The sequence below is a fragment of the Nylanderia fulva genome, unplaced genomic scaffold, assembly GCF_048542155.1.
Source record: "Nylanderia fulva isolate GAGA-0341 unplaced genomic scaffold, ASM4854215v1 Scaffold38, whole genome shotgun sequence".
NCBI classification, from domain to species: Eukaryota; Metazoa; Arthropoda; class Insecta; order Hymenoptera; family Formicidae; genus Nylanderia; species Nylanderia fulva.
The window spans coordinates 343,305-355,690 of NW_028190455.1; the positions used below are offsets into that span (position 1 = coordinate 343,305).

General features: G+C 35.6%; 1 protein-coding gene across 3 annotated transcripts in view; it reads right to left on the minus strand.

Moving 5' to 3' along the window:
- Positions 1 to 12,386, minus strand: part of Cda5 (Chitin deacetylase-like 5) — a 60,244-nt gene that overhangs the window by 14,495 nt on the left and 33,363 nt on the right. For all 3 annotated transcript variants that reach the window (XM_029301823.2, XM_029301817.2, XM_029301830.2), the window contains exon 2: positions 1,210 to 1,384. In XM_029301823.2, coding sequence (XP_029157656.1) covers positions 1,210 to 1,384 — 175 coding nt within the window. The remainder of the gene's footprint in view (positions 1 to 1,209; positions 1,385 to 12,386) is intronic.

The window sequence follows — 12,386 nt, forward strand, 5'->3', positions numbered from 1 at the left end:
TAAATAAAAAATAAATTGCTTGATACTCATAAAGATAAATTGCTTTTATTACATAAGAGAGATCTGAATATTCATAAGAGAAATTTGGACGTTCTGTATATAAAGCTGAAATAAAAGAGTATTCTTTAAAAATTCAATTCTTCTGCATACACGAAATTTGTCACACAATCTTTACTTTTTACATTCTCTGCAACATTACATTCAATTTTGCCTATTTCACATCATTATAATAAAAAAAAACTCCACACGATAATCGATTTTGAGAGATCCCGCTTTCACAATGTCGCTAAATTATAAGAGCGTCAAATCTCCCACGTAGAAAGAGATGTCTCCAAATGATCTTACAAGATTATTTTTGAAAGAAAATTTGAAAAGAAATATCTCGCGGAAAATTTGTTTTCGAGTCGCGAGTTCGCGGGAAAGCGCGATTTCGTTCGCGCGTCGCGGAAATCTCTCACGAATCAACGTAATGCAGCTCTGGGAGCGCAGGACGGGTCGGCGCATCCGGCTGTCTGTGTCTATTGCTGCTCAACAGTGCGTGGATACTCTCGATTCGACCGATTTAAGCTTCATTTCACCAGGGCTCGCTAATTCGTGGCCATATTAGCCGATCGGTTCACGAGAGCGGATTCGTTTCCACGTTTTTTTTCTCTCCCGAGAATGGAGATCCGCCGCTTCAGCGCGATAGTCGTCGAAACGCGGTCGTCAACCTCGCGCAATTATATGCCTCTGCTTGGCAGAAACTCCGTAACGAGCAGAAGAATTCCTTTCATCTTCTATTATCTTGTATGTAATCTGAGAACCTGCACGAGCTTGATCGTTGAAATCGTTACGTATGCGCCGGGTTTTTATAAATCAAATTACGAATTATGTTTTGACAATGATAAAGCTATTCTCTGATATAAAAACGATTTTACGATTTAATTCTATAGTAGGTAATAAAATGTAAAAAATGTACATTCAAATATATAAATCGTATTGGTGCTTAGATAAGATTTTTAATATAGTTTTTTATAAAACATTTTTATAAAAAAAATTTTCTTTAAATCGTAATTTTCCATTACTTTTAATGTCAAGAGTATAATAACAGCGGGAGAGAAATTCAATCTCTTCATGTGTTAAAAATATGACTTGTAAAAAATACTTTCTAATTTAAATGTAAAGTGATGTCATTTTATATTTAAGAATCTTAATTTTTTTATACCGTACCTGTACATAAGACCTCCCGTGCAAGACTCCAGCAAGGCGCCACCGAAAACACATACATAATATTGTGTGCAATCGCGCGGATGAGGATAGTATCCAAATTCTTCAGGGCACTCGAATTCCAAAGCTGCCTCATTTCTGCTAGCTCTTGCACTTCTCGGAGTATTTCGTTGACAGCCTGAAACGCACAAAGTAAAGAATATTTGAGTCTAAAATTTGAACATCTCTAAATTATTTAATCCTTACAGATCAATTTAATGTCACTAGTCAGAATTATTATGTAACAAAGTTAGTATTATTATATAACAGACTAGTATAAAATCTCACTCTTTTTTCTTAAATATAATTAAATTATCAAAATCGTCGGATCAAAATTTGTGTCTTAAGTCTCTCGTGGCTTTCTGGCTTTCTATTCGATTACACAAATACATATGTACTACGAATCGGACATGCGTTTGATCCTATCGGGGCTCATATGATTTCCTGCATGAACTATCCGGTCCTAGATCTCTATATTGCGATATATATTTTTATGCAGCCCACGTTACGAAATGATAGAACAAAGAAAATCGTAGGAACAGAACGGATTAATAGGCTCCGTACAGATATAAAATCGACAACGATTGTAATACTGACAAGGATTATCTCGTTGTTGCTTATCAGATTATTTTGCATAATAGCTCTTACAATTTGACATAAAATTTGAAATATAAAAGATTTTTAATAAAATTTTCATAATTATCTTGTGAAATTATTATTCTTTTCTTTTATATGACGACATAATTATATTTTTCCATTTCTCAAATTGCATAAATTAAATTCCTTTTTTCTGTAGATCAACAACATTTTGACGTGAAACTGAAATTTATAAGACACTAATAATCACAAGCAAATATACTCTTTGAAAAATAAGCGATATTAAATTGAGCCGTAATTGCAGCTTTATTTAAGAGATTAATAACTCTGCGTCACACGTACGAACCAATCATTTTATCTAAGAACTCGGTGTGTAGATACAAATTTATTAATTATAAGTACAAAGTCTATCAAAAACGGTGGTAAATGATGACTGCAATCTATTTATTCCTCAAGCTTACGGTCTGAATTGTCGTAAAGATTTTCAGCCTCCGACGCGCGTACGTATACACATGATTGCTTGTCATATATCATCGCGTATAGCTCAAGTCGCTCATTCGCGCGTTGAAACGCGAATGCGATAAGTGCAGTGAATTGTGCAATGGAAAAGTAACCGGATTTTTGGTCGACCTTGCGCTCTCGCACGCACACTCGCGCACGTTTTATCCGATCTGCACCGCATTCGAATAATGTTTACGCAAACGCACCACTTACGAGAGAGAGAGAGAAGCGCTTTTACAAAGATCTCTTACGAAAATCTGCAAGATCGGGTAAGGTAGAAAATGCGTAAGCGTTTGTCGCGCGTGGAAAAACCGCAACAATGCCGAGGCATTTAATTTGCCGAACCGTACATATAAGTATGTATATATGTACACGCAACTTCGGAGACACGCACGAGAAAAACTGCGCTCATCTCTCGCATTCCTCGGACTTCGCAATCGAGATCTCTCGCAAGAGAGGAAGTCTCTTCTCTCTTTCTCGGCAAAGTTTTCCCCTCTGATTATATAGAGCCGGTTGATTAATAAGCGCTTCTGGAAGCCGAAGTAATTGCGATTTAATGAGAGCGTGCAATTATTTTCGAGGGATTGAGGGATATATTGACGTTCTCGCGGGAGAGTTGTTAGTTGTAGCCGACCTTATATCGATCCAATGAAAATGAATACAACAAAACTGAAGATTGAAAGATGAAATTACGAAAGCAGAGGTGAGGCAATCGCTGGAAGATGGGCACGCGTATCCGCGTTTTTCGATATCTCGATTAGACGTGAATGGGAACAATAGATTTTCATTGTGCAATATAAATAGAAGAATAAGACACCAAAACCAACACGTGGATCTCCTAAATGGATATGCCATTCTATTTCTCAATGATTCTCAAATGCTGCATTTTAATAGAGTTGACGTAAGCTAATTTACACGTAAATTTATAATCTGTTTTTATTTTTTCTATATATATATTTTTTTATATATATGTTTTTATTATATTTCTATATATATATATTTGCCTTAGCAAAAATATCAAGGGAAGTCATTATTTCTTGCATGTTCCCAATTTTTGCCATCATGTATCTTTATAACTAAACCTTGAATTAAAATTTTATTAAAGTAAACTCTACTTGAAATTAATTGGAGAATGTGATTTTATTAATATTTTATTTCCACAAGGCTTAGTTTGCGAACTCGAAAATTATTGATGCCTCAATATTTTTGTTGAAGAAAAAGTGTCTCCAAATAACAAGATTTACTTGTATATTTTCACTGTAACACCTTATGTCAGACTATATATATTTTTTTATTATATTTTTGTAAGTTTTGGAAAGGACGTCGATTTTAAAAATTAATTTTTCAAAGCTCAATTTTTAATAAGAGCCATTTAGAGGTTTTAAACGATACTATCAAATGTAAATTTTTCTTTTAACTTTGCAGCCAAAGAGACAAATGGATATGTAGATTTCGGCATTTTTTCTCCGTAAGAATGCAATTATCGTTCTGGTCGACGGTTTCGCTCTTTCGAGAAATCTGATTTGCGCTCGACACGAACGTGGATTACGCACATTTAAATGTTAGGCTACACGCGTGGGTGCCCAGCCATGTCTACCAATGTGTTTTGAATGCTCCTCTGCTTCCCATACGTACAACACAACGAAATCGGCTTATGTAATTACTGTCGAGCGCGATATACACGTGTCTGACGGCGAGCAATAAAGGATTCGTCCAATACGATAGCATACATATATGCGAGCGTATGGTATCGTAACGGCGATTAAAATTAGGTAACATAGAAATGGGAAATGGGGAAAGAGAACTCTCAATCTCTCGCTGGGAAGGAGAGATCGCAAATGCCGCGAGATTGATTTTCAAAGAATGCGAGTATAATTAAGCACGCGCGCGCAACCGGAATGAACAGGATACGAGAAAATTAATTACCCTGTTAATTCACGATACCCAGTAGATAGGTAATATAATGACGACGAGTTTTGCGCGGATATATGTACAGCGACATGAGCGAACGCGTCTATACGAGACTTTTATATGAAAAGTTGAAGAATGAGATAGCTCTGTGTTTTTTTACACTCCTCCGTAGGGGGAAATTTATTTCTTCTCGCGAGAAAGTTTGTTTATCAAAACTTGAATCTACAAACATGTCGAGTGCAAGTGCATCGCTTTTATAACAACAAGTATAAAATCGCATGACGGAAGCAACGCGCGCCTGCATAATTATGCGCTTTGACGCACTGTCTTCCTGACGACATTGAAAGTATCGATTGGCCGAAGTTATTCGGTCGCGAAGGTCGCTGGGAAACGTCGGCTCGAAAGAAAGAGGCAGATATTTGAACGTCCTCGACCGTACCGGATGCAGAAGGACGCATACGCGATAATTGACGTCAGTGTGATCAATTTCAAGATCCCGTTCTTCCTCTCTCTCTCTCTCTTTCGATCGTCCACACGGCGCTTGATCTCGAAATCTTTCACTCATTACCTTGACAATCTCGCTCACAAGGTCGTCAAGAGGTGATACAAAAATCTCGTTTGCAATCGCTGTTTATTCACCCAATGCAGAATTGTTTCGTTGCGAGAAATGCATTAAAAGTCGCGTGAATGTTTTAAAGTATTTATTCGTTAAATAATATGTTCCGTAATATCAACGTTTCTGCATATCTGTCTATTCTTTTAAATCTCTATAATATTAAATAAATATTTAATCATTAAATTATATTATATAATTTATATACTTAATTTTTAACAACTTATTTTCAAAGGCGTTTCCGAAAGTATTGAGTTTATATTAAATTAGAATGTAGAATTTTTTCTTTCACACAACTATATATTCTAATCTGTTATTCATAAAAAAATCATGTACATACATAGCAATTTTCCATCGCGCAGCTGACATTTGACAATTGGAATTATCTGCGAAATGTAATGCAGGTATCTCTACGACTGACAACATTCTAGTACATCGCACTAGAACATCATCTGCAAATAATACGTTGTATGTACAAAGGGTGCTTGACGCGAATAATGCACCGCGATAGATGAATGTTGCATCCGGCGTACAAAGGATTAAATGTCAAGTGAAACGCTTGACATGGACGCGGTATCGGTCTAGAAATTTTTAAATCACGCGATTGTTAAAGTGATCAAAAGTGCGTTGCGATTTTTTACAACTGCTAAACGCGTATACATAAAAGTAGATAGTAGACATTGAGTGAACGAACAATGAACGAACATCTAACGCACCTGCTTCACTGAAAGCGAATACTCTAATTATTCATTTTACATCATCTCCTCTTCTTTCGTAATTATATACATTACATTCAAATTATATCGATTGGTGTATTTATGAGCTCAGCATCATAACTTTTCTACTGATTATGGATCAAAACATAGATAATTATTTTTATAAATTTTATATATGAATCTCGAAATTTGTTTATTTTTCAATCGTGCATATGTAGCAATATCTTTTGCTATTTTTCTCTTTAATTTCCTTCTTCCAACCCTCCTTCCCTTTCTTAGCGCATCTTCTCGATATTGAGCTAAAAACAATTCTATGACAGTGTAGATAATCAGCTTGTTACTTGATAATGGAAAATAAACAAGGAATGCCTCATTTTATAATGAAAAATTGCAAAACATTCGTTTAATGTTTAGTTGTTTTATAAGAAAATGCGGTTTTTGGCGGCGCACTTTTTATATGAGAGAGACTTGAATAATTTTCACACGAAAAGGTGTGCGGGTAGAATATAGACGAGAACATTGCACCATTAAATGCAGAATTGCAGACGCAACTTACATTGCAACTTCATGCTAAAGAAATAGCAGGCAATCGTTTCGCTAAATAGCTAAAGCGTCTTTCGTAAGAATTTTTTTACACAAGCGATATTATATACATGAAATATTATTTGTTTGAACAATTTATTCGATAAACGTAAAAGGCGATGCATAATCGCGCGTAAGTCTGCGTAATCGTGATCGTGTAATATAATTGACGGGAAAAAACTCGCAAAAATTCTGCACACGATCGATTCTTTTCATCGTCGCGGCGAAATCCTTCAATATGATACCTCGGATACAAGATGTAATTTATCGCTGTCTAAAATTCGTCGTGCAGCTTTACGCAACTTGACACTTAGAGCGATTCCGGTACCGGAACCGACGCGCGGCGCTACCAGGAAATCGTTCTGAAACGCACGCTCTCCTTCTAAAACGCACGAGTGCCATGCTGTAAAATTGCTATCTCGTAACGCGATTTGCACGCACGGCCAATGATATGATACGGTATAAACAAATATATATATATATATATATATATATATATATATATATATATATATACACGGTGCTCTCCACAAATCACGCGGCTTTTCCTAAGGCTCGCACGACGACAGAAACGAGACGCGAGGAAGGAAGGACTCGCGCGAAGCTGAGAGAAGTGAAAGTCATGCGAACGGAGAGAGAAGGAAAACCCGGGGGAGAGAAAGGCAGAGGGAGAAAAATAGATATGTAGAGCGAGAAGGAGAGGGAGACTCCTGGCGCAGGATAAAAGACTCAGCGAAGTGAATGAGTGAAAGTGAGCTGGAATACCGAAGCGGTGCGGTGCTCTGAAACTGGAGCACCGCTTGCATAATATCGGACAGTTTATACAGTTTAAGGCGTTCCGTATTGTATAGGCGACCGCTTGATATTATACATACATATCTGCACCCTAATCCGCGGATCGATCAATCATTACGTGCATGCCTGACGACAGTAGTTGACGAGATGATAATTCATAATTATATTTCAAGAAAGAAAATAAATAATTGTGATTAGAGAGAGAGAGAAACTTTCGCGACTGCTTCGAATCGACGTAAGAAATTTGCTCATATTCCGTTGCTTGCTTAATAAGAAACCGTACTTACTTAATATGATGATTCAATTTGAAAATCATTTTAATGTGATTAAGTTTCCCTGACACGTGGAAATTAAAATAATAACTACTGTTTTTATGTCTTTTCTAAATCCCCGTAAATCTCTTAAGCTTTATTAGCATACCAGGAAAATTTTATACGTGTTGATCTTTCAATCTCGTCACACTCGATGTGTTTTCCATTCTATTTACTTATAGTTATTTGAAAAAAAAAATCTAGTTGCGCACATAAAAAGAGATTTTGCACGGAGAAAAAGCAAGTATCATTATATATCTGTAGCATGTAATATTCTATATATCTCTTATTATATAGCCATCAGTTCAATTATGGTCTGGGTCGGCAGGCAAACGCGAGCAAAAAGTGATTCATCGATCTGCGGTAAATAAACGATTAGAGCGGTCAGACATGATCCCCATTAACAGTAGCGATACATATGTTTAGTATCCATGCGAAGTGAGATAAATGAAGGGCCTCGACGCGATGAAGGACTTATACAGAGTGTCCCGTATCACACGTTAATAGAAGATTTCTGAGGCGATTTGGAGACGATTTTTCCTCAGCGAAAATGTCCAGGCACCAATCATTTTCGAGTTATAAACGATTGAAAGTATAAAAGCTTTTTTGTAAACTAATCATCGAAAAAATTGTATTCTTAGCGCCAAGAGGATCCTCTTAATTTAAGAAATTTCTCTAAATTTTAGTATATTTTTTTCTGAAAATAAGAATAAATTAAGAATATTATCTTAAATTAAGAAGAACCTCTTGGCGCTATTTTTCGGTGAAGCCTTGTAAAAATCAATGCTTAACAAAACTACATTTTTTAGTTAATTTCAGGTAAAGTTTACTTTAATAGAATTTTAATTTAAGGCTTAGTTACAAATATACATGATTTCAAAAATTGGGAACATGAAAAAATGATGACCTTTCTTGACATTTTCGCTGAGGAAAAATCGTCTCCAAATCGGCTCAGGAATCTCCTATTAACGCGTGATAGGTCTGGGACACCCTGTATGAGATAGACATTTTAAAGAGCTTCGGGGCACAAAATTCCGCGTTACTTCACGACGCAATGATCCATGATAGTCGATGACTACATTTACGGCACGAAGAGCAGTCGTTATCGCATTTCCGTGAAATTATGCGATCCCATTGTTTTTCATCCATCGTACGCAGGTTTTATTCTTCAGGGCGATGAGAAACAACCCGATCGCTTTTCTTTCTTACATGTGATTGTAAAGGAGATTGTAAAGGAGAATTGGGGTTCCGGTCACGCGTCCCATTATACGAGTAGTAGGCAATTAGAATCCAAAGGTTGCCAGTTCGTGCATTTTTTTTTGGTCGATTCTGGCGAAATAACTTTCGACGCACATAATTCGGACCTCGAAAAGAGCGAATAAAACGGCGTTTGCATAATAAGTAGCGAAAGTCATTGTTAATTGGGTCGAGTGTCTCTCTCTGACTGGTTTCTGTCCTTCTTGGTCTCGCATATTTGTCTCCACATTTGTCAGAATCAAGTTAACTGTTGCAGGCTTTTAATTTTCTATGTAAATAGCGACGGCGCTACACTTCTCGTCTTTCCTTTCCCGCGCGGACAATTAATGAGATTGTTAGTAGTTATGTGTTCTCTGATGTTAATTCTGTAAAAGCAAGAACATGTCCTCTCCTCTCGAGAATTTTTAAAATAATTAAATCTGCAAAATATTCACGATACGATAGTAATTAAAATAGACCACTAAAAATGAAAATATTTTTGTCTGAATTTATTAAGGCTCAACCTTCGCGCGAAAAGTATAATAAAATACGTAAAGATCACTGAAATACACAACAGTATTTTATTATACGTCTTTTAAGTCTCATTTAAATTAATATTGAATTAATATTGAATTAATATTGAACCTTGAAATAACGGTGTATTTAGTAATCAAAAACACGTGTTGAGAAGATTCTTTCGATATAAGAGTCAATATTACTCGAGAAGCTCGTTAATTCAGGAATTAAACGAGAAGGCGCTACACATAACGAGGAAATTAATTCCCGAGCCTGTCAATTTTGTAAATTTTTCAACGCCTACGGCCTCGGAAGTCAACCGAGTCTCTTGATATAATAACAGTTCCTGGTTAACGGTTTTAAACTTTCTTCGCGTGACTTCTTTCGAAAACCGATTTCTGCTTTAAGTAGAACATTGTAACCGCGATCGTAACCCATTAAAATTTCATTTTTTCGCGCTCGATGCTAGAAATGTTCCGGCAACCGAGAATAATATAGAATTAATCATGTTTGCGTTAGATAGGGTAGTTTTTTTAAATGTAGACACTTTCTCACGAAAGGAAAATATAATTGAATATTATATATGTATATTGTTGTTTTCGTAACTAATTAATTTTTTTATTTGATTAATTATTCACAGGCTCCCATTTTAGACTTCTTTTATTTGATATTTCGCAAATATAAATCTTTCTCTCGCGTCTTATATAGGTATTTGTTTATTATTTATAGTACCTTTTCAAAGTCTACCTGTCAAACTACCAGTCGCAACGGATGATAATTTATCTCATTTTAAGTCGTTTATAACTTTAATTACGATGGAATAACATGTAATATTTTGCATGTCATCAGACTATTCTGAGAATAAAATCTGCCGACCACACATGACATCATATTGCGTCACACATTACGCATTATCGTTGTATATACGTGGATGCAACGATCTCCACGTAATAGTCTGTTTTCACTCTCGGCCATGAAAGGTCATCGAGGCTCTTCGCAATATTTGCAGAAGTCAATATGCTCTGTTTCGAGGTTGAAATCATAGAGCGCATCTTAATCTTTTTTTAATTAAATTTCCAATGATTAATACGAGATTCTTCAGATTTCATTTCTGTGGTATACTTTACGTGTGTGTGTATATGTGTGTACATATAGTTATTATTTTTATTAATCATATATGCATATATACGCTATAAGATATTATTTATAATAAAAATGTATGTGGGGTAAAATCTTATATTCTCCCGACATCCTACACATTTTCACTATTTAGCGAAAATATAAATATAATCGTTTCGAGTTATATTTTTATAAGAATTGTTTCTTTCTAGAATATATATGTCGAAATTTTTTTATCGTAAGATATTTTTTATACCCATTAAAATAAGGAGAAATAATATTTGTAATAAATGCACTGAATTATCTTGCTAAAAGTAACTACTATATAATTATTGTAATTTATTCGAGAAAATTTAATTTTTTTATCGAGTATAACCAGTAATTTATATAGGGATACCTTTCCATTGTAATGCTCTTTCGCACGCAATGTATGGCGTCAAGATTTGCAGAACATCCTGACTCTATCCGGGACGCATTCAATGTCTACTTGCTCAATCCCTTGATTTTTATCTCTCACGTCCCCGAGATACTTAAGCGATCCTCAAGAAGTACGCGTTAACAGATTTTGATACGCAAACGCAACTCGATCTGCTTGACCTCATTGAGATTACATCAACATTCGTGAAAATCATTTTCCAAATCAGTAGGAGATTGCAAAATTTCCTTTCGTAAAACAATCATAAATAGAAATGTTTAACATAATAGTGTATCAATCAGAGAAACAATGTCGGATATATTAAAAATACATTATCAATATTTCTTTGTAATCATTATATCGAATATTGATACAACAAGCATAGAAAAAACATGAATACTTTTTGCAAAATTTGTGCGATATAGTCATCATCAGCAACTCGCAGAAAATATTTATATTAAATTGAATAAGTAATCCCGATTAAATTAGGTACGTTTCACGTAGAGGGCAAAGAGCAACGAAACCGCGCGGGAGTCTTCGAATTAATAATGTTGACGCCTCTCCGTCGATTGCAAAGTGCGAATGTGAGCGCGTAAGAGTGCCTGCTGCCGATGGCCTTAAGAAGTGAAAAGATGTCTGGCCGGTGAAAGAGAGAGAATTTACGGGGCTCTCGGACACGCTGACGCGGTTGGATGAACCGCGGCTTCGATATCTTCACGATCGCTGAGCTCGTCGCGTTCGGCGCACGAGGTCGCGATATAATAATAAGACTTCAATTTCCTGAGGAAAACCGAAAGGCACAAGCGTGTACGGATGCGATTGAAGGACTTCATGTCTAATTACGATCAGTCTAATTGTAAGCTGTACAATAGATTTAATGGCAACAAAGCAAGGAAGCGACAAGTCGCTTTAATGAGGTTTAGCGGCTTCTGAGTTTACTTCTTAATACATTGTTTCTAATAATAATAGAATATACAAGATTATTTCGTTAAAAATATCATTAATCTCGTAAATATATCAAATGTCGAATCATTTTTGCAAGAAAATTTTATTTTAATCTCAAATAATTGGAATATATGGAATAGATGGAATATAATTCAGATGCAAAGAGAAGATCAATTAAAATATATCACAAATGCACACACACATAAGAAATTAAATTACTAACAATTAAATAATCTTTATATCGTATATATTTTGTAACTGGCTATATAATAATTTTGCAAAAAATATTAATTTTTTCTCCGATCGCGGTTATTTCAATGTTTGATAGAATGATTACAAAAAATACATTAATCATGTATTTTTAATATAATCAATATCCAATATTTCTGATTGATCTATTATTAATTAAGCTTCGAAGAGTTATTGCCTCTAGCATTAAAAATCGCAGGTTGAAATCACCGACATTGAAATCTCCGGACAGTGATGAGATGTTAAGATCAGCAGCATTGAAGTTTCCGGCGTTGAAATCTACAATAAAATATTGCTGCCTCTAGCATTAAAATCTCTTAAGCCTTTTGTGATTTTTGACATATATAACAATCGACAGCCGATGAAGATTACATAACTCAGCAATATCTCAGTTTCACCTCTCGTTTAGAAAATCGATTCGATAGGATTCGATAGGTCTAGGTCGTCCCCAGATCCGTCGCGTGTCCGATCGGTTCTCACAACTATATGAGAATCTATATCGCTACATCGCTACAGGCAAATGGTATTATCACGATGAAGTATGATGTTTGTTTTTTGTCAGACGTGCGACGAGAGCGAACGTGAGAGCGAACCTCGCCTTGTCCCGCGCAATTCGCAACGCGAAAAGCACTCGA